This window comes from Schistocerca piceifrons, chromosome 4 (genome assembly GCF_021461385.2).
Source record: "Schistocerca piceifrons isolate TAMUIC-IGC-003096 chromosome 4, iqSchPice1.1, whole genome shotgun sequence".
Taxonomy (NCBI): domain Eukaryota; kingdom Metazoa; phylum Arthropoda; class Insecta; order Orthoptera; family Acrididae; genus Schistocerca; species Schistocerca piceifrons.
This window is the reverse complement of record NC_060141.1, coordinates 100,191,022-100,215,056: the sequence shown is the minus strand read 5'-3', so window position 1 is coordinate 100,215,056 and position 24,035 is coordinate 100,191,022. Positions and strand designations below refer to the sequence as shown.

The window sequence follows — 24,035 nt, the reverse complement described above, 5'->3', positions numbered from 1 at the left end:
TAGGTCGTAGCATATGACGTAGCTGAAGGCTATGCTAAACTGTCGTCTCTGCAAATGAGAGCGTATGTAGACAGTGAACCATCGCTAGCAAAGTCGGCTGTACAGCTGGGCCGAGTGTTAGGGAGTCTCTCTAGACTAGACCTGCCGTGTGGCGACGCTCGTTCTGCAATCACCGATAGTGGCGACATGCGGGTCCGACGTATACTAGCGGACCGCGGCCGATTTAAAGGCTACCACCTCGCAAGTGTGGTGTCTGGCGGTGACACCACACTTGACATAACGTATCAAATGGCTCTGAGAACTATGGGACTTAACTGCTGAGGTCATTAGTCCCCTAGAACTTAGAACTACTTAAGCCTAACTAACCTAAGGACATCACACACATCCATGCCCGTGGCAGGATTCGAACCTGCGACCGTAGCAGTCGCGCGGTTCCGGACTGAGCGCCTAGAACCGCTAGACCACCGCGGCCGGCACATAACGTATCAAAAATGACTCAAAGCACTATGGGACTTAACATCTAAGGCCATCAGTCCCCTACACTTAGAGCTACTTAAACCTAACTAACCTAAGAACATCACACACATCCATGCCCGAGGCAGGATTCGAACCTGCGACCGTAGCAGCAGCGCGGTACCAGACTGAAGTGCCTAGAAGCGTTCGGCCACAGCGGCCGGCCATAACGTATCCCGAAATAGTATTCGACCTCTGTACGATCGACTGGATGCCGGATTCAGAGCCTGCATTGCCGCCCGCGGAGAGTACACGACTCACTAGTATGACTGTTTTAGCCTGGAACGATACACGGTACCTCAGAACCGATTGTGTTATTGATCTGTAAATGTAATAGTTCCATATACTCCATATCCACTGCCGCAACAATAACTCTTGAGTGAAATGGAAAGTTCTAAACAGGTGTACTAATTTCTTCTGGCAGCGTATTTTAATTAGATATTTGTGTGGTTTATTGACTGAGGCAGAAATCTGGAACCAGCCCAGAATTTGGCTAAATGCGCGTGGGATACCGTGTAATGACAACACTCAAGCTGGTCGGACATTAGACGCAGTCATTAGTCCTCGGTGTCGATTTGGTCCACATCTGGCTCGCCTGCCTCCCTTGCAAACTAGAGCATTGTGTGTTATGCTATACGAGCATGTTAGCTGCGCATTGTAGTCTAATGGACAAGATACGAGTGTGCGGAATACCAGAGCAGCTTTGCGACTGGACCGAGGAGTGCCTAGCAAACGAACACAGCATGTCATTCTTAACCAAGAGACGTTTTAAATGTAAAGCTGGTTTCAGCCATACCAATGTTCATTCTTATATACAAGATGATTATTATTAGCATTTGAAAACCACCGAATCGAAGTAGATGACAGTGAGATGAGTAAATTGATATAAGGCACATGCGGCCATAAATATAGCAAATACCCCAAAAGTAGACGACAAATATTGAACATGCCACGTCACCAGATGACATACCTCGCTGCACGTTTAATGGTTGTGCTTGTCATTCTGCTCTCGCTGGTAGAGGTCAGTGCTACACATCACTCCAGAAGGATAATCTGTTTTCGTGAATGTAAACCATTATCGTAGTCCCGTATGCGTTGCCCCCTAGTGGCGAGGGTAGGAGGGACAAGCCAAACCACTGCACGTATTACCGAGGTACGTCATCTGATGACGTCACATGTTCAACATGAGTCATCCACTTTTGGGGTACTTCCCGACATTTGCGGCTCCATGTGTCTCGTATTACTGTCTCAGTGCTACCTTTGCGGCTAGCCACATCTAACCTACAAGTGGCGATGGGACGGAGTACTAAGCTAATTGCATGTGGAACGGGAGAGTTGCACTTAGAATTGTAACATTAGGTATGGCAGTGATTGCAGGGGCAATACTATCTGTCTACGCTTGCTCTTTCTCTATTTGGCTTTTATGTGTGGTGGGGTAAAGGCGGACACTACGCCATCTGGAGCAGGCGAGAGCAAGGCAGCGAGGAGCCGCGACAGAGATCATTCCATTGGCACGGAGGCAGCGATGTCTTGTCGTAGCTGGACAGTGAACTCGTGGCAGGGAGAAAGCGGCATAAATGGGCTTTATGCGTCTGTATAGGTGGTTTACGATATATTAATATGAGGCTACGATAGTTAATTCACGTACTGCAATCAGCTATAAAGTTATTTAAGTTTCGTACCACAATTCAGTAAATTCCATTAAGCTAGAGACAATATTACCAAATACGTAATTGCATTTGACTACAGTTTTTGCAACACGGTAGCGATTTCTGATTACTTTTTGTACTATTATATCTTTCCTTGAAGTTCACGAACAAGTGTGAGCATTCCTAAAGAACTAGACAATCCTTATGATAATATAGATGATCAAACACATTAATTACAAACAGTGGTTATACGTATAACATCTCCGTTGTGCTATAGAACCTATATTCAGGTACGTGGCTGTAGAGCGTTATTCAAACTACATTGTAAATCGTACTTGATTATTAAAGCCACAGAGTACAATCCCTTTCATGCTGTTCAGTACACACAGAGGTACGACACGGAAGGTTTGATACTGAATCCGATGCAGAGAGGAGTTTCCGCTGGGAAAGTTAAACACCCTCACAAAGTTACGCGGACATTTTGAAATTCTCAAAAGGGAAGGCAAATCACACCAGCGTTTCCTCCTGTTTAATGAGCTGGGAACAAGCCTAGAGCTCTGTCTGGCTACTAACATTATGGCGCAGATTATTTTCGGGCACTTAATAGGAGGGGATTCGAGTGGAAAAAATCTTCTCTGACGGGTCAACAAATAACTGCTAACCGTGACTAGGCGCTGGTAGCTATGGCGGTATCTCGCTTATTTAACTGAGACTGGCATCATGCGAATTTTAGGAATGTCACGATAACGTTAGACTTTGCTTAAAACTGTACTCATGATCATTTTTCTAGTTACTTCATTTCGTTCGCAATTCGGGAGTGGATTCTTATTAAAGTGAATCTTATGCTACTTTGTCTCGCTCGTTACCTTGCCAAGTCCACGTATTAGTTACTGTGCATGCCTGAGTTGCACACCTCTTTGCATCAAGGGTAAAGCAATAATCTCTGCCACGTCATTTAAAGTTGATTCAGTTGCGAACTCCCGATGTGACACCTCTTTTATATCCTCTTTTTCAGTACCTTACGGGCCAATAATATTTGTATTATGTACACTGTATGATCAAAAGCATCCGTAGACCCCAGAAACATACGTTTTTCATATTAGGTGCATTGTGCTGCCACCTATTGCCAGGTACTCCACATCAGCGACCTCAGTAGTCATTAGACACCGTGAGAGAGCAGAATGGGGCACTCCGCGGAACTCACGGACTTCGAACGTGGTCAGGTGATTGGGTGTCACTTGTATAATTCCTAAACGTCCCTGAGTCCACTGTTTCTGATGGATAGTAAAGTGGAAACGTGAAGGGACACGCAGAGCACAAAAGCGTACAGGCCGACCTCGCCTGTTGACTGACAGAGACCGCCGGCAGTTGAAGAGGGTCGTAATCTGTAATAGGCAGATGTCTATCCAGACCATCAAACTGCAATTCCAAACCGTCAGGATTCACTGCAAGTACTATGATAGTTATGCGGGAGGTGAGAAAACTTGGATTTCATGGTCGAGCGGCTGCTCATAAACCACACATCACGCCCGTGAATGCCAAACGATGCCTCGCTTGGTGTAAGGAGCGTAAAAATCGGACGATTGAACAGTGGAAAAACGTTGTGTGGAGTGACGAATCACGGTACACAATGTGGCGATTCGATGATGGCAGGGTGTGTGTATGGTGAATGCCCGGTGAACGTCATCTGCCAGCGTGTATAGTGCGAACGGTAAAATTCGGAGGCGGTGGTGTTATGGTGTGGTCGTGTTTTTCGTGGAGGGGGCTTGCACCCCTTGTTATTTTGCGTGGCACTATCACAGCACAGGCCTACATTGATGTTTTAAGCACCTTCTCGCTTCCCACTGTGGAAGAGCAATTCGGGGATGACGATTGCATCTTTCAACACGATCGAACACCTGTTTATAATGAACGACCTATGGCGGAGTGGTTAGACAACAATAACATCCCTGTAATGGACTGGCCTGCACAGACTCCTGACCTGAGTCCTATAGAACACCTTTGGGATGTTTTGGAACGCCGACTTGGTGCCAGGCTTCACCGACCGACATCGATACCTCTCCTCAGTGCAGCACTCCGTGAAAAACGGGCTGCCAACCCCAAGAAACCTTCGAGCACCTGACTGAACGTATGTATGCCTGCGAGAGTGGAACCTGTCATCAAGGCTAAGGGTGGGCCAACACCATATTGAATTCCAGCATTACAGATCGAGGGCGCCATGAAATTGTAAGTCATTTTCAGCCAGGTGTTCGGGTGCTTTTGATCACATAGTGTATAACTCAGACAGTTTAAACCTTCATCTGCATTTTGTTAGTTTGTTAGTTTTAAACGTAAATATTCACTACGTATAATTTTACCGCTTGTGAAATAAGGGTGTAGTAGTTTAATTCCTTTTGCTATTACAAGGGGTATTCGGAAAGTAAGTTCCGATCGGCTGCGAAATAGAAACAACTGTGAAAATCAAAAGCGTTTTGTTTGAAACAGTTAACTACAACTTCTAGTTACTTATCTACAAGCGAGCGAGGTAGCGCAGTGGCTAGCACACTGGACTTGCATTCGCGAGGACGACGGTTCAATGCCGCGTCCGGCCATCCTGATTTAGGTTTTCCGTGATTTCCCTAAATCACTCCAGGCAAATGCCGGGATGGTTCTTTTGAAAGGGCATGGCCGACTTCCTTCCCCTTCTTTCCCTAATCCGATGAGACCGATGACCTCGCTGTCTGGCCTCCTCTCCCCAAAAAAACAACAACTTATCTACATAGTCGCCGCTCCGATTTAGACATCTGTTGCAGCGTTGTACCAACGTTTCAATATTCCTCGTCATAGAAGGCGGTCGCCATTGCTTTCTGCAAACTTTCCACGCTGGTCTACAGCTGTGCCAAAACGTTGTCTTCATAGCCAGCGGTTCTTGTGAGCAAAGAAGAAACTCAGGGGGAGCCAAATGTGGGCTGTATTGTGGGTGATCAAACACCTCCCATCGAAAACGCTGCAGAAGCGTCTTCATTGCCCTTGCAGAATGCGGCTGAGAACTGTCTTGAACAAGGAAATACATGAAAGTTATGTTATGTGGGCTGCATAGCTTCAGTAAAAATTTCGCACCAGGCCCACGTACTTGGCGGGAGACACTATTTATTTAGGAATCTTTAGTACTCACTGTGCGCGTAGAACTGAAAAGAGTAATGTGACGCGATCAACAGGCGTACTAGATACACTGCCCAACACGTATGTGCAGAGCGTCATAGGAATTTCAGAGTCGTTTCCGTTTCGCGACCGATCGGAATTTATTTTCCGAATAACCCTCGTATTTTGCAGGTTCGCCTCACGACGAATGAGCATTCTGATAAATCGATAAACCCTTATTGAGTTGCAGTCATGAGACATTAGTAATAACTAGTCCTTTGCATGCTATCAGTTGCAGTTGCTGATAAGTTAGGCTGACAGATACTGTTGCACCAATCGCTGTTTATCAGATACTGTGTGCAAAAATTGGCTCTGAGCACTATGGGACTTAACATCTTAGGTCATCAGTCCCCTAGAACTTAGAACTACTTAAACCTAACTAACCTAAGAACATCACACACATCCATGCCCGAGGCAGGATTCGAACCTGCGACCGTAGCAGTCTCGCGGTTCCGGACTGCAGCGCCTAGAACCGCACGGCCACCGCGGCCGGATTATTGTGTGCAGTAATCTTGTGCGCTACTATCATGTAACATAAAGATAACATTCTCAAATTACGTTTTCGCTCTGAAGCTTTAAGGTCTTTTGTACTCTAACAAGGAAACATCACCAACTTCACTTCATATTTTAAGGAGAAAAAAAGCACACATTAAAGATATCAAGATACCAGCCATAGCAATCGATCCCTCGCGAAATTCGGTCGTAATCTGATAGTACGCAGTTATGACTTTCTGGAAGTACAGCTTCTAAATTTTACGTGGACACCCTTCGTTTGACACTAGCTCTGCCCGACATCAGCCGCCTAATGTCTGAGCGCGAAAGGATGCACAGCAGAGTGAGAATCATAGCCCTCCTATTGGGATGTTGAAGCCTAGGGAAGAGGAGGGGAATGGTGGAGATATCTGCCCAACGTATTTTGTAATGTTGCTTGAGAACACATGTCCTTTTACGCAACAATTAGTAAGTAACATGAGCACGTAAAATGAAACCCTTACATCAATATTATTAGAACAGCAGTCTAGCACTGACATTCTGCAGCTTTACATATGCCTCAGAATCAAAGTGAATGAACAGAAGCAACTTAAGAATTATTTTAAAATGAAACTTCCTGGCAGATTAAAACTGTGTGCCCGACCGAGACTCGAACTCGGGACCTTTGCCTTTCGCGGGCAAGTGCTCTACCATCTGAGCTACCGAAGCACGGCTCACCCACGGTACTCACAGCTTTACTTCTGCCAGTATCTCGTCTCCTACCTTCCAAACTTTACAGAAGCTCTCCTGCGGAACTTGCAGAACTAGCACTCCTGAAAGAAAGGATATTGCGGAGACACGGCTTAGCCACAGCCTGGGAGAGGTTTCCAGAATGAGATTTTCACTCTGCAGCGGAGTGTGCACTGATATGAAACTTCCTGGCAGATTAAAACTGTGTGCCTGACCGAGACTCGAACTCGGGACCTTTGCCTTTCGCGGGCAAGTGCTCTAGTTCTGCAAGTTTCGCAGGAGAGCTTCTGTAAAGTTTGGAAGGTAGGAGACGAGATACTGGCAGAAGTAAAGCTGTGAGTACCGGGCGTGAGCCGTGCTTCGGTAGCCCACATCGATGATGTTTCGTTGGATGGTTCGTACGCTGACATTTGTTGATGGCCCACCATTGAAACCTGCAGTAGTTTGCGGAAGGGTTGTAATTCCGTCACGTTAAACGATTCTGTTCAGTCGTCGTTGGTCCCGTTCTTGCAGTATCTTTTTCGGGCCGCAGCGATGTTGGATATTTGATGTTTTACCAGATTCCTAATATTTACGGCACACTCGTGAAATGGTCGTTCGCGAAAATCCTCACTTTATCGGTACCTCGGAGATTCTGTGTCTCATCGCCCATGCGCCGACTATAACAACACGTTCCCACTCACTTAAATCTTGATTACCTGCCATTGTAGCAGCAGTAACCGATCTGACAACTGCGCCAGACACTTGCTGTCTTACGTAGGCGTTCCCAACCGGAGCGCCGTTTTCTTTCTGTTTACATATCTCTGTATTTGAATACGCATGCCTATACTAGTTTCTTTGGTGGTTCAGTTTACATGAGGCGTACAGTGACGACAATACGTGATTAATAAGCGAAAGTGATACTGAAACAGTTGGCCAGTCAGGTAACTCGTCATCCTTTTCAGACAAGGAGCCACAAATCCCGTATTCAGTGAAACGTAGTGAAGCACAATCGTTGTCGTAGGAGCAGGAACTAAACGTAGTGACGCACGTGGAAGATCATTCCCAGCATAAAAAATAATAAAAAATATTAAAAGATTTCGAGTAAGTCTGGAGCAATATGACTGTGTAGTGCATAATAAAAACCCCAGGTACTGTATATTTAAGGGAGGACAAGTCGCACTTGTTACAAAAACTGGTGTTTGCGCGTTTCAAGGATTCAATACAATTTACAGGTTTTGCATGATTGTGACCTATTACGTCACGCACATGAAATTGCGCGCGACATAGGTTACAGTGATTTCAAGGGAAGCAGTGGATGGGTGCATAACTTTAGACAGTGCTACAGGACTGAAAACGTAAGATAACGAAATTTCAAACGAAGCTTCAACTTAAACATGCACAGCAAACTGCGAAATTGGCCCTCAAATTTGTAGATAAGATAAACATTTAGTCCGTCGTTCAACAAGGAATTTGTTTTGAAGTTCAATCAGTCGGGATTTGAAGAGGAAATATGTATGAAAGGAACCCTGAAGATTAGAGGTGCATCAAGAACATCAGTGTCTTAACGCATTCTTGCACAATTATTCCGACTGTTAATCTGGATGGTAAATTGACTGGAAAGTTATTTATTGTTCTGTGAGTAGTTAGAGGTGTTCTACCCCCTATGATTCTTTCTTGTGTGCGTGACCATGCTAGGACAGCAGGGAATATTTACGTCACAGTAAGCAAGAGTGTGAAATGGGCGTAAAAGAACTGAAACTATGATGTGAGAACTGCTTTTGTCCAGTAGCTGGTCAAAATAACTTGGTATTGCTCGATTCCTGGTTTGCGTATAAATGTCACACTCCTTTAGAGCAAACTATCCCTCCTGAAAATTGTTCGATGTTGGATTTCATACCACTGTAACCACTGGACAAATTCAGCCTCGAACGTTTGTTTTTTTCCGTGCCTGTAAAACATATTATAAGACTATCTGCTTCTACGCCTTAAAGGGTAGTCAGTTTCACGATAAGCTCCACGACAACCGTTTCGCATTCGGTTACATACCATCACTTTCCATTAGTTCTCATCACCCCGTTACACCTATATGATGCTATATGCATTTATTTAAGAGTGGTTACCTAGCAGAACGTCGTGCACGGTTTGTAGCAACCAAGGATTTCACCTCCTGTGAACCTTTGTTACGGCTGTGGCGCCCCATTTTTCATCCAGTGTTCATGGTGCAAGTTACTGGCTTGTTTTGAACATGGATGTCGACGATGTCCATTTTGTGAAGTGTAATACACACATCTCGTGGGAGGTTGATCTCTGGAGGCCAGCCGGAGTGGCCGTGCGGTTCTAGGCGCTAGAGTCTGGAACCGAGCGACCGCTACGGTAGCAGGTTCGAATCCTGCCTCGGGCATGGATGTGTGATGTCCTTAGGTTAGTTAGGTTTAATTAGTTCTAAGTTCTAGGCGACTGATGACCTCAGAAGTCACATAGTGCACAGAGCCATTTTGATCTCTGGACCCCCCAGGCACTCATTTTCTGTCGCCCTCCTGATGTACATGGTGAGTCATTAGCACCTAATATTTTTCCTGTCATAACTGTTAACAAAACATTTTCAAATAAGCCATACTAAAGATCGAACTTGTGACCTCGAATTCAATGGGTTCCTTGTGAGGGAAACCGAACTGCGCTCCCAAGAGAGGGTGTGGCTTAGGCACATTAATGTTTTCCTGAGCAAGTGTTGCAGGTTAGTGGTACGGACTCGTTCGACAAAGAGAGATACCTGAGAGAAGACTGTGAAGCCATTAGTTAACTGTAGCTGGTGTTGGATAAAAAAGACTGACCTTCCTAATGTTAATTCATGCCAAAATATTTCTTTCGTTTCAGTGCAATTTTGATAGTCGTGTTTTTATGCGACTTTTTGCCTGTTGACTTCCTGTTTTGTTGCTGTGGTGATTAGCGGTGAGAGCTGCTAGTGGTCAACCGGAGGCAGTGTATGAGCTGTTAATGGTGTGCATATTCGAGTCCAGCGATCGGACTTTGGAATCTTTGTGATAATAATTGGAGTGTTACAGGACATTAATTACTAACTTTAAACTAGTTAGAAGTTTAACCCCTTCTCGCGGGTCGGAGAGAGACTGGCGAGCTTTGTTTTGATTGATTTGTTAGTCTAGCAGAATTGGGAATAAATGCGGGTCCACCAATAAGGTTTCCAGTTAAATCCGTGGAGCAGTACCTGGTGTAATTTGTCTCGTGCACTGCACATGGAGTATGTCGATTTTGGCCGTGGACGCCGGTTTGATCCTGCGCAACACCACGGAAGCTCCCAGGCACCGAAAGGGAACGTTTCATTTTATAGCGATTCTTTCAGAAAGTCGGTGACTCAAAGTAGAAGGTATTGCTGGTATGTGACGCAAAGCAGAGCTACAACGGCCGGCCGAAGTGGCCGTGCGGTTAAAGGCGCTGCAGTCTGGAACCGCAAGACCGCTACGGTCGCAGGTTCGAATCCTGCCTCGGGCATGGATGTTTGTGATGTCCTTAGGTTAGTTAGGTTTAACTAGTTCTAAGTTCTAGGGGACTAATGACCTCAGCAGTTGAGTCCCATAGTGCTCAGAGCCAAAGCTACAACGAAGGATGCCTAAGCATGTTGCTAATTTAGACCGACATAGTGCCTTTTTACACCACATAATTTTAGCACAGTATTAATCTCCAAATTCCGAGCAAAGAGAAATACAGAGGGGTCCAAAAAATGTATCCACTGTTTAAAAGTCCATAACTTGCAAACTAATTGACGGAGTTGTCTCATTTTTGGTGAAAGTGTAGCTTAAAGTCCATGATATCACTGTAGGTGTTCGAAATTGTCACCATTAACATCCGCACACAAACGATGCCGCCGAACTGCAGCACGAACTACTGACTGCAAGTGTTCAGTTGGATATTTGCACATGAATGTACGATGGATTCTCGAAGTTCATCCAATGTGCGTGGCTTTTGTCGATAAACGACGTCCTTCAGTGTTCCCCACAGGTAAAAGTCCAGAGGACCTATCCATCTTCCTGGTAGATTTTCGTCGAGATATGCCCTAACACGATTTTGGTAGTGGCCTGGGACACCATCTTGTTGAAAGTAAACTCTTCCGTCTCCATACAAGTCTCGTATAGCAGGTAAAATGGATGCTTCTGAATGTACACCTCACTAGCAACTGTGACGTCAAAGAAGAATGGCCGAATCAAGCCCCAGTAAGACAACCCACACCACACATTTACTCCTGGCAAATTCACGGCTTGTCTACATGGACTTTCCGATTTTCGGCGGCCCAGTAGATGCAATTGTGGGTATTTACTGTACCATTGAGTTTGAACTGTGCCTCATCAGACCACACAATCATTTCTGCAAACTCTTCATCGTGGCGCACCATGTTAGTAAACCACTCGCAGTAGTCCATTCTACGATCTGGGTCGTCGTCGTTCATTGCATCTAGCAATTGTGGGATGTAGCACTCCCACTTTGCTGCCTTCAAAATTCGCCCAACACTTGAGCGACTCACTCCAGTTTCACGGGCACACTGTCTCACCGACTTCTGTGGTGAGCGAGAGAATTGTAACACACGACGGGAGTTAGCTGGACTTGTTACTGTTACAGGTCGTCCAGATCGTTGTTTGTGTACATCTTTAACAGAGCCTTCGGCTTCAAATTTGTCTCGAATGCGACGAATCGTTAAACGTGTCGGTGGCTCTGTTTGATACTCATTTCGTCATTGCCGTTAAACCTCATTAATGTTTTCGTACTTAAAATACCACTTCAAAACTGACTTCCCTTCATCGAATGTAAGCCTTGCGCCAGCCATGTTTACTCGAGTAACTAGGTGCAACTAAGGACAAAACACTGACTATCTGACGACTGACAACTGACAAAACAAAATAACGCAATACAACGCTGGCGTAGCGATTGCCGGCACTACAAACTGTTACATTACCAAAGATGAGACAACTCCGTCAATTAGTTTGCCAGTTATAGTCTTTTAAACAGTGGATACATTTTTTTGGACCCCTCTGTATAGGTCATTAAAATATGGTTCGGAATCTAAAGTCTGTACTTAAAGATGTAGGAAGCAGAGGCCTTGTTGTAAAAGCCTTAACTGCCAGGAAACATGAGGGATTATCAAGTTCAAATTTGGTAGGAAGCTGTTTTTCAGAGTCAGAAATGGACGTATCAAATCTCTCGTCGATACTTCGTTTGGTAAAAGAAACAATGAGGAAAAACTTTGCTAAAATTTTAACCTGGAACCAGAATTTTGTGCTTCTTGTCAACAGGTGGGTAGACATACACGATCTAGTCACTTTAAGGTGACCACCGCATTTGTTCCACGTCAACGTGCAGTAACCACTCACAGACGGCAGGTGGCATCACTGGGCAGTAGAGGATTCATAAAGCGTGTCTGGGGACGCGGACGACAGTGCAATCATTGCCATAATGCGGAAACGGAACGACTTATCTGATGTCCAAAACGGTATTGTCATTGGCTTTCGGGCCAAGGGTGGAAGCATTTCAGAACGTCTAAATTTGCAAACTGTTGACGTGCCGTGTTGGTTAAAGTATATCGTGCATGGCAAAATGGCCCATCCAAATTCGGCGCTGAGCCATCCGTGGTGCACCATAGGCCATAGATGACAGGGGTGAATGACGTCTGCTGAGATGCCTACTGGCGAACAGACGTGCAGCTGTTGAGCAACTGACCGCCAGATGAACCAGGGGGCTACCAACGGTGTATCCACAACGACCATTCAGCGAATGTTGCTGCGTATGGGCCTCCACAGCAGGTGCCTGGTTCGTGCACCCGTGCTGACAGCTGTTCATTGGGGACGAACCCTGGCATTTGCATGACAATACCGCAACAGGGCGTCCACTGAGTGGCGACAGGAGGTCGTTCCAAATGAATCACGTATGATGCTCCATCGGACACCTGCTCGTTAGCGTGTTGTTGTGGTCTTCAGTCCTGAGACTGGTTTGATGCAACTCTCCATGCTACCCTATCCTGTGCAAGCTTCTTCATCTCCCAGTACCTACTGCAGCCTACATCCTTCTGAATCTGCTTAGGGTATTTATCTCCTGGTCTCCCTCTACGATTTTTACCCTCCACGCTGCCCTCCAGTACTAAATTGGTGATCCCTTGATGCCTCAGAACATGTCCCACCAACCGGTCCCTTCTTCTTGTCAAGTTGTGCCACAAACTCCTCTTCTCGCCAATTCTATTCAATACCTCCTCATTAGTTATGTGATCTACCCATCTAATCTTCAGAATTCTTCTGTAGCACCACATTTCGAAAGCTTCTATTCTCTTCTTGTCCAAACTATTTATCGTCCACATTTCACTTCCATACATGGCTACACTCCATACAAATACTTTCAGAAACGACTTCCTGACGCTTAAGTCTATACTCGATATTGACAAATTTCTCTTCTTCAGAAACGCTTTTTTTGCCAATGCCAGTCTACATTTTATATCCTCTCTACTTCGACAGTCATCAGTTATTTTGCTCCCCAAATAGCAAAACTCCTTTACTACTTTAAGTGTCTCATTTCCTAATCTAATTCCCTCAGCACCACCCGACTTAATTCGACTACATTCCATTACCCTCGTTTTGCTTTTGTTGCTGTTCATCTTATATTCTCCTTTCGAGACACTGTCCATTCCTTTCAACTGCTCTTCCAAGTCCTTTGCTGTCTCTGACGGAATTACAATGTCATCGGCGAACCTCAAAGTTTTTATTTCTTCTCCATGGGTTTTAATACCTACTCCGAACTTTTCTTTTGTTTCCTTTACTGCTTGCCTACAGATTGAATAGCATCGGGGTGAGGCTACAACTCTGTATCACTCCCTTCCCAACCACTGCTTCCCTTTCATTTCCCTCGACTGTTATAACTGCCATCTGGTTTATGTACAAATTGTAAATATCCTTTCGCTCGCTGTATTTTACCCCTGAGCAACAATTGTCAGAAGGGTTCATGGTGGAGGAAGAAACGCTATGGTCTTCCGAATATTTTCGTGGCATTCCCTTGGTGATCTTTTCATTGTGGAAGGCACCATGGAACAGCAGAAGTATGCATCTATCCTTGGGGACCACGTCCACCCCAAATGTTTCTTCCTCGACGTGATGGCATCTACCAGTGGGACAATGCAACGAGTCATACAGCTCGCATTGTACGTGAGTAGTTCAAAGAGTAGCAGCATGCGTTTACCGTACGCCACTGGCTACCAAACTCCCCACATTGAAACCGAATCGAGACTCCGTGGGACTACCTTGATTGGGCTCTACGCACCATGGATCCTCAATCGAGAAACCAAGGCGGTTGGCACGGCACTGGCTCCAGATCCCTGTCGGTGCCTTCCAAAACCTCACTGACCCTCTTCCTACACGCCTCGCAGCGCTTCAGTATGCAAAAGGTGGTTGATTATTCAGGCTTTTGTCAAGTGGTTAAATTAATGTGACTGGACAGTGTATACATTGTATAAAGAACATTGATATCCACTATTTGGAGAGAGACATGAACTTCTGATTGTTTCCTTTTTTATAGGTTGTTGCAGTTAAACGAGTGATATTTAAATACAGGGTGATTCAAAAAGAATACCACAACTTTAGGAATTTAAAACTCTGCAACGACAAAAGGCAGAGCTAAGCACTATCTGTCTGCGAATTAAGGGAGCTATAAAGTTTCATTTAGTTGTACATTTGTTCGCTTGAGGCGCTGTTGACTAGGCGTCAGCGTCAGTTGATGCTAAGATGGCTACTGTAACTGGACTACAGTATCTGGAGATGTTAGAGAATTGGCTGTTCCCTCAGCTCGAACAAGAAGCACAACAATTCATATTTCAGCAGGATGGAGCGCCACCACATTGGCACTTATCTGTCCGTAACTACCTGAACGTCAACTACCCGAGGCGATGGATCGGCCGCCAGGCAGCCCGTGACAGAGCACTTCATCACTGGCCTCCAAGAAGCCCTGATCTTACCCCCTGCGATTTTTTCTTATGGGGGTATGTTAAGGATATGGTGTTTCGGCCACCTCTCCCAGCCACCATTGATGATTTGAAACGAGAAATAACAGCAGCTATCCAAACTGTTACGCCTGATATGCTACAGAGAGTGTGGAACGAGTTGGAGTATCGGGTTGATATTGCTCGAGTGTCTGGAGAGGGCCATATTGAACATCTCTGAACTTGTTTTTAAGTGAAAAAAACCTTTTTAAATACTCTTTGTAATGATGTATAACAGAAGGTTATATTATGTTTCTTTCATTAAATACACATTTTTAAAGTTGTGGTATTCTTTTTGAATCACCCTGTTTTTCTTGGAATTATTCTTTTTTTTTTGAGCTATTTTTGCGTGGCGCTCTTGCAGTACAACCTCATGTAGGACAGGTGAATATTTTCGTGTTGCCGACACACGACCTTCTACAATATTGCCTAACTGCGAGCTTTGGGCGAGCCCTTTTTTTGCTACAACAATGACAGCGTGTGAGGTATAATATTACTTATTAATGAACAGAGAATTCGCATAACAATCACAATAGGAATTACTAGCTACATGAAGACCTGTCACATGTGTTAAAAACAGTTCTAAGTAAAGGATCTTCTCTGATGTCGTGAGAACTGAATTTTCAATAATAACCACTGTCAGGCATAAATTGAATTTTGCAACGTGTAACTAACTAGCCTTTTCATTAGCCGTTTTCAGTAACGAAGGCATGTACGTTTCTGCGCTCATCTAGCAGACACCAAAGAAGCAGGGATGCGGTTGAGACTAGGCAGACAGAATATTTTCCCCAGCACTTCAGATCTGTCCGACTGGTGCAGGGCAACAAACTGAAGATAGAAAATCTCTAGAATAGCCCCTCCTGAGTAGGTATTTTTGCTTGTATGCGGAAGAAGCAGACAAAACCAAAAGATTAAGAACATTTTATCATTTATCAATTAGCCAGGTTTTATGAAGCGACATTAAATGTGTTATTATATTTTCCTGCCCATTTTTCGACACTGCTGTGTTTATCGATGTCAAATGTACATGTAGTCAGTTTCAGGAACAAATGCATCCATTTTCAGGCAAATTTTAAGGCTGTGAGAGTCAGTCTAAATCCGACGGGGAGCGTTATAAAATAATTTTTCAAGAGCCAACGTAAGCGTCAGAACACCTTACCTCCTAGACTGACATAACTGGACTCTGTGTGTGTAAGGTGATTCAGGGCTTTTGTTAAAACTCGAAAAGCAGTTTTACGAGGGCAATCCCAAAAGTAAGGTCTCTTATTTTTTTATAAGTACATAGACCTGTTTACTTCTACAATGGTTTATATCAGTTTACAGCTTGAACATTTAGCTATTTTTGGACATAATCACCATTTATGTCGATGCATTTTTGTAGACGCCGTGGCAGTTTTTGTATGCCCATGTCATAGCAGCTCGCCGCCATGCTGTTCAGAAAGCTATGAACCTCTTCTTTCGCCTCGTCGTCGGAGCTAAATCGCTTTCCAACCAAATGTTCTTTTAACCTAGGGAACAGGTTATAGTCACTGGGTGCCAAGTCAGGACTATAGGGTGGCTGCGTGATTATGGTACAAATGGCTCTGAGCACTATGGGACTTACCTGCTGAGGTCATCAGTCCCCTAGGACTTAGAACTACTTAAACCTAACTAACCTAAGGACAGCACACACAACCATGCCCAAGGCAGGATTCGAACCTGCGACCGTAGCGGTCTCGCGGTTCCAAGCTGTAGCGCTTAGAACCGCTCGGCCACACAGGCCGGCGTGTGTGATTATGTTCCACTGAAACTGTTGCAAGAGAGCAAAGGTTTGCCGAGCCATGTGTACGCCCTTAGTGAACATTCCTCTTCTACGGTTCTGAATTGCCCGTTTGAGGTTTTTCAGAGTCTCACAGTACCTGTCTGCGTTGATTGTGGTCCCAGCGATTCATCTCCGACGCTGATGTGAAAGAAGAGGCTCGTAACTTTCTGAACAACATGGCGGCGAGCTGCTATGACATGAGCATACAAAAACTGCCAAGGCGACTACAAAAATGCATCGACAGAAATGGCGATTATGTCGAAAAATAGCTAAATGTTCAAATTGTGAACTGATGTAAACCATTGTAGAAATAAAGAGGTCTGTGTACTTATAAAAAAATAGGAAACCTTACTTTTGGGATTACCCTAGTACCACACTGTTAGGAGATAATATAGTTCGCGGATTTGAACTGGTTCCTGAATCTCTATAAGATGCCTGAAGATGGTGCCATTTGGCACCAGTAAATACAGCTGAATGGAAAAAGGAAAAAGAGGGAACATAACAAAGCAATTATATTTATCCTCCATGTAAACTCTGATTTGATATATAGGATGATCCAAAAATGTTAGGACAAAGTTTGCGGAGTTGTAGAGGGTGCCTTGAGAACAAATCGAGGACAGGAACCCACACGCAGAAACGTCATCCAACGATGCTGCAGAGCGTCGAAGTTATAGGCGTTGGTGCCAGCCACTAAGCCATATCTTCGGCAGCGACCATGACTTTTTAAGATGACGGACCAGAGGTGGAACGTATCGCAATGTTGTTTGTTATGCAGTGGTCACGGCCACCCGTGGAGAAGATGGAGCAAGCTGATGCGTAGACAGGCCTCGTCTCCTACGAATGTGATGCTCTGTTGCCTTATTGGATGGCGGTTTCGGACACAGGTTTCGATCTGCAGATTATTTTCCTCCTATATACCAAAGAACATTGGAGATGTTAGAGGGTCCTAGGAGAAAAGTAAGCTAGATGTGGAAACCTGGGTCCAAAACCCTCACCCACCAAGGCGACAGAGCATGCCATTCACAGGAGACAAGGCCTTTCTACTCAGCAGCAAGCTCCATCTTCCCACTGGCGATTGTGGAAATCAGTTGCAGTATTTGAATAACGAACAACACTGAGAGACGTTCTCCCAATGGTCTGTCAGTGTGCAAAGTCACGTTTGCAGCCGGAGGAGTAGTCTAGTGGCAGGCGCCAGCGACTATAGCGTAGATGCTATATAGCGTCGTTGGATGACTTTGCTGCTTCCTATCATCGATTTGTTCTTCAAGACATCGTCTGGATCCCCTCGAAGTTTGTCACAACATTTCTGGGACATCCTGTGTATACTGCTGGTTATTAAAATTGCAATACCTGCTTCAGTACTATCTGCCTTTTCTAACAACATCAAGACAGTCGTGGTATAACTTACATAATTACTAGAAACTGACTCCATACCCTTTAATCAGATGGTTGGGTTGGGTTGTTTGGGGGAGAGACCAAACAGCGTGGTCATCAGTCTCATCGGATTAGGGAAGGACGGGGAAGTCGGCCGTGCCCTTTCAAAGGAACAATCCCGGCATTTGCCTGGAGCGATTTAGGGAAATCACCGAAAACCTAAATCAGGATGGCCGGACGCGGGATTGAACTGTCGTCCTCCCGAATGCGAGTCCAATGTGCTAACCACTGCGCCACCTCACTCGGTTTTTATCAGATGTGCCAAGTTTTTGCTACAATAATACACTCCTGGAAATTGAAATAAGAACACCGTGAATTCATTGTCCCAGGAAGGGGAAACTTTATTGACACATTCCTGGGGTCAGATACATCACATGATCGCACTGACAGAACCACAGGCACATAGACACAGGCAACAGAGCATGCACAATGTCGGCACTAGTACAGTGTATATCCACCTTTCGCAGCAATGCAGGCTGCTATTCTCCCATGGAGACGATCGTAGAGATGCTGGATGTAGTCCTGTGGAACGGCTTGCCATGCCATTTCCACCTGGCGCCTCAGTTGGACCAGCGTTCGTGCTGGACGTGCAGACCGCGTGAGACGACGCTTCATCCAGTCCCAAACATGCTCAATGGGGGACAGATCCGGAGATCTTGCTGGCCAGGGTAGTTGACTTACACCTTCTAGAGCACGTTGGGTGGCACGGGATACATGCGGACGTGCATTGTCCTGTTGGAACAGCAAGTTCCCTTGCCGGTCTAGGAATGGTAGAACGATGGGTTCGATGACGGTTTGGATGTACCGTGCACTATTCAGTGTCCCCTCGACGATCACCAGTGGTGTACGGCCAGTGTGGGAGATCGCTCCCCACACCATGATGCCGGGTGTTGGCCCTGTGTGCCTCGGTCGTATGCAGTCCTGATTGTGGCGCTCACCTGCACGGCGCCAAACACGCATACGACCATCATTGGCACCAAGGCAGAAGCGACTCTCATCGCTGAAGACGACACGTCTCCATTCGTCCCTCCATTCATGCCTGTCGCGACACCACTGGAGGCGGGCTGCACGATGTTGGGGCGTGAGCGGAAGACGGCCTAACGGTGTGCGGGACCGTAGCCCAGTTTCATGGAGACGGTTGCGAATGGTCCTCGCCGATACCCCAGGAGCAACAGTGTCCCTAATTTGCTGGGAAGTGGCGGTGCGGTCCCCTACGGCACTGCGTAGGATCCTACGGTCTTGGCGTGCATCCGTGCGTCGCTGCGGTCCGGTCCCAGGTCGACGGGCACGTGCACCTTCCGCCGACCACTGGCGACAACATCGATGTACTGTGGAGACCTCACGCCCCACGTGTTGAGCAATTCGGCGGTACGTCCACCCGGCCTTCCGCATGCCCACTATACGCCCTCGCTCAAAGTCCGTCAACTGCACATACGGTTCACGTCCACGCTGTCGCGGCATGCTACCAGTGTTAAAGACTGCGATGGAGCTCCGTATGCCACGGCAAACTGGCTGACACTGACGGCGGCGGTGCACAAATGCTGCGCAGCTAGCGCCATTCGACGGCCAACACCGCGGTTCCCGGTGTGTCCGCTGTGCCGTGCGTGTGATCATTGCTTGTACAGCCCTCTCGCAGTGTCCGGAGCAAGTATGGTGGGTCTGACACACCGGTGTCAATGTGTTCTTTTTTCCATTTCCAGGAGTGTATTATTATTTCCTGTCAAACATTTTCCTTAACAGAATAAACGAATTAATTGTGGTTCTTGTTTAATGTAACAATCATTTAATTCCTAATTCATTATTTTGTAGGGTGAATAATTAACATATGTCAGACACAGTACCCAATTTCCAAACCTACAACCTGAGTCACACCAAGATAAACCAGCGAAGTGTATATGAATGAAAATCTGAAGCTGGTTGTGTGATAGAGCGTTACAAGGAGAATGCAATAGTTACCACTGTGTTGGAGTAGTCGACGCTGAAGTTGATGAAGATACCCAAGTCGCTGAGGCAGATGAAGCCGGTGATGGTCACCCAGCTCCACAGCACCCAAGAGCGCCTCTGCTCCATCACCCGCACAGCCTCTGCAACACGGAGCACACACTTCGGCTACCTGCTGCACAAACTGTACCAGGACTCAGCTACACAGCAATCTAGTACATATGACCATAGATACATAGCAAACATCACTTTCATCTGATTTAAATTTACACTCATTTTCATAAATTAAGGCAAATGCTGATACATGGTGAAACAACGCTCTGGTGGGCGGTTTGCGGGTTTAAATCACCTAGGGGTTTGATCATGCGGTGCATTTGACCTGCGGTCGTCGCACGGTGACGCTGGCAGCAGTTCACATACGCAGAGGTGTGTTGGTGGATGTCCGAGTACGGTGCAGCGAGTAAGTATGCAGACGTTTTCAGACGTGCGAGTGGTGACTGTGTGTTGAAAATTGCTCAAAGAACACGTATTGATGACGTTATGAGGGGCAAATACTAGGGCACTGGAGGCTGGTCAAACACAGTAGGTCGTAGTATGGGCCCTCCGTGTGCCACAAAGTGTGATCTCATGATTATGGCAATGATTCTAGCAGACAGGAAACGTATCCAGGCGTTACAGTACGGGACATCCACAGTGTACAACACCACTAGAAGACCTATATCTCACCATCAGTGCCCACAGACTGTCACTGAATACTGCAGGTAGGCTTGCTCGGGACCTTACCGCAGCTACTGGAATAGTTGTCTCCAAACACACATTCTACAGACGACTGAACAGACATGGCTTATTCACCCGGAGACCTGCAAGGTGCATTCCACTGACCCCTGGTCACAGGACAGCCCGTAAAGCCTGTTGCCAAGAACACATTACATGGTCATTGGAACAGTGGTCCCAGGTTATGTTCACGGTCGAGTCCAGGCATAGTCTGAACAGTGATTCTCGCCGGGTTTTCATCTGGTGTGAACCAGGAACCAGATACCAACCCCTTAATGTCCTCGAAAGGGACCTGTATGGAGGTCGTGGTTTGATGGTGTGGGGTGGGTTTATGATTGGTGCACGTACATCCCTGCATGTCTTCGACAGAGGAACTGTAACAGGTCAGGTGTATCGTGACGTCATTTTGTGCCAGTATGTCCGCCTTTTCAGGGGTGCAGTGGGTCCCACCTTCCTCCTGATGGATGATAACGCACCGCCCCACCGAGCTGCCATCGTGAAGGAGTACCTTGAAACAGAAGATATCAGACGAATGGAGTGGCCTGTCTGTTCTCTTGATCTAAACCCCATCGAGTACGTCTGGGATGCTCTCGGTCGACGTATCGCTGCGCGTCTTCAACACCTACGACACTTCAGGAGCTCCGACAGGCACAGGTGCAAGAATGGGAGGCTATACCCCAGCAGCTGCTCGACCACCTGATCCAGAGTATGCCACCCGTTGTGCGGCCTGCGTACGTGTGCATAGTGATCATATCCCATATTGACGGTGGGGTGCAACAGGAAACAGTGACGTTTTGTAGCACATCTGTTTCGGTACGGTTTTCTCAACTTATCACCAATAACGTGGACTTACACATCTGTGTCGTGTGTGTTCCCTATGCTTTGACATGTGCCTATGATATTTGCGCCAGTTTTGTGTAGTGCCACGTTGTGTGGCACCACATTCTGCAGTTATCTTTAATTTATGAGAATAAGTGTAGATGTTTCTCAGACTTTGCTGTTTACAGGAGGAGACACTTGACGACAAGTCGCAAATACCAGGTGGTTACAATTAGAGTGCAGCTACTCCAGTCTGGGCTCTAATTACCGCACCCCAGCGAAACGTGATAGGTATTCTAAAGCATTAATGCGCAAAGGAGTAACGCTGAAAAAAATTAGTCACAGTTTTGGCCAGCAGGTGCAAATCTGGGGCTATGAACGCGTGAAAGACGTTTATGAGCCGTGACGCCATTGAGTTAGCAGATTGTTCTGTCTGACGCCACTGGCTCAGGTGTAGTATCGACTATCCGTCTTGTGGCCCCATTGCCAATATCTATGAGGAAGAGTTTGCATCTGTGGGTTGTGTACTTAGAAGGTTTTTGCTTGCCGATATATATTGTATTGTATGTTCACCGGGGGCCTAGAAATGCCGCAGCCGCAGTGGTCCATAATCCCTCGACGACCACCACAGTCCACTTCAACCCTCCGCCTCCCCATACCGAACCACTCTTTCAGGGTTATTGTGTGGTCCGGCCCCTCGGTGGACAGCCCCCCAGGGAACGTCTCACACTAGACGAGTGTAACGCCTATGTTTGCGTGGTAGAGCAATGGTGGTGTACGCGTGCGTGGAGAACTTGTTTGCGCAGCAATCGCCGACATAGTGTAGCTGAGACAGAATAAGGGGAAACAGCCCACATTCGCCGAGGCAGATGGAAAACTGTCTAAGAACGATCCACAGACTGGCCGGTTCACCGGACCTCGACCCAAGTCCGCTGGGCGGATTCGTGCCGGGGACCAGGCGCTCCTTCCCAATCCGGAAAGCCGTGCGTTAGATCGCACGGCTAACCGGGCGGGCTGCCGATATATAATACGAGGTTCGCTGTCCCGAGAGAAGGCACGAAATTTGGGGTGGTAGCGTGACGACAAGAGGTGGTCACGAGGTCCGAGCCGCCGAAGCCACGAGCTGCGCAAGGAGGGCCTGCGCAGAGGGAAAATACCGGAGTACTTCACCGGGGTCAGCGTCGACTATAAGCAGCAGGCCGACCTACCGTCGGTTGGTTGGCAACATTCGTGTCGGACGACAACTCGTGGCGTGGCTGCCCGCTTCTACCTGGCTTTCATCGGCACCACTCACAAGGGAACCTCCCTATCGCACCCCCCTCAGATTTAGTTATAAGTTGGCACAGGGATAGGCCTTGAAAAACTGAACACAGATCAATCGAGAAAACAGGAAGAAGTTGTGTGGAACTATGAGAAAAATAAACAAAATGTACAAACTGAGTAGTCCATGTGGAAGGTAGGCAACATCAAGGAAGGTGTGAGCTTACGAGCGCCGGGGTCCCGTGGTTAGCGTGAGCAGCTGCGGAACGAGAGGCCCTTGGTTCAAATCTTCTCTCGCGTGAAAAGTTTAATTTTTTATTTTCAGACAATTATCAAAGTTCAGACACTCACACATAATCAACTTCGCTCTCCAAAATTCCAGGACATGTTCAGATTTGCTTGGACATATGCCGGATTTGACGGTCTACACACGGAAACATTTGAAAACGTAAAATTACATATGTTTCGACAGAGCACAGGGAAAACTGTGCGACTGTGAAACTGTTGCATTCATTTGTTGCAGTTTATGTGACAAACTCTTATGTTTTCATCACTTTTTTGGGAGTGATTATCACATCCACAAGAAAACCTAAATCGGGCAAGGTAGAAGAATCTTTTTACCCATTCGCCAAGTGTGCAAGTTAGATGGGTCGACAACATATTCCTGTCATGTGACGCACATACCGTCACCAGTGTCGTATACAATAAATCAGACGTGTATTCCTGTGGAGGAATCGTTTGACCTATGACCTTGCGATCAAATGTTTTCGGTTCCTATTGGAGACGCACGTCCTTTCGTCTACTAATCGCACGGTTTTGCGGTGCGGTCGCAAAACACAGACACTAAACTTATTACAGTGAACAGAGACGTCAGTGAATGAACGGACATATCGTAACTTTGCAAAAATAAAGAAAATAAAATTTTCACTCGTGGGAAGACTCGAACCAAGGACCTCACGTTCCATAGCTGCTCACTCTAACCACAGGACCACGGCGCTCCTCAGCACAGGTTGTCCTTGATGTTGCCTATGTTGCGCATGGACTACTCAGTTTGTATATGTTGGTTATTTTTCCATAGTTCCACACAACTTCTTCCTGTTTTCTCGATTGATCTGTGTTCAGTTTTTCAAGGCCTATCCCTGTGCGAACTTACAACTAAATCTGAGGGGGGTGCGATGGGGAGGTTCCCTTGTTAGTAACATCTGCCCATGGAACTGCTTGCTGATGAAGGGAAATAACATTCCGTAATCCTCATGGTGATTTGTTTCATTGTCTACCTGCCCTCCTTATTATTTTCTGGTATGTAACCAACCCTGAGAGCTTTACTCTGTAGGCTCTTTGGTCGTAAATATAGGCAGCAGTATTGTACTAAGACGCTAGTTGTCGTTTGAAAATTTGTCCCGCTATTATATTGCCTTTCCTTTCTAGTTGGTACCCG

At 46.3% G+C, this 24,035-nt stretch overlaps 1 protein-coding gene across 2 annotated transcripts in view; it reads right to left on the bottom strand.

Annotated features, from left to right (window-relative positions):
• The window catches only part of LOC124796361, a 211,235-nt gene that overhangs the window by 35,544 nt on the left and 151,656 nt on the right, over positions 1-24,035 (bottom strand). For both annotated transcript variants that reach the window (XM_047260518.1, XM_047260517.1), the window contains exon 4: positions 19,760-19,887. In XM_047260518.1, coding sequence (XP_047116474.1) covers positions 19,760-19,887 — 128 coding nt within the window. The remainder of the gene's footprint in view (positions 1-19,759; positions 19,888-24,035) is intronic.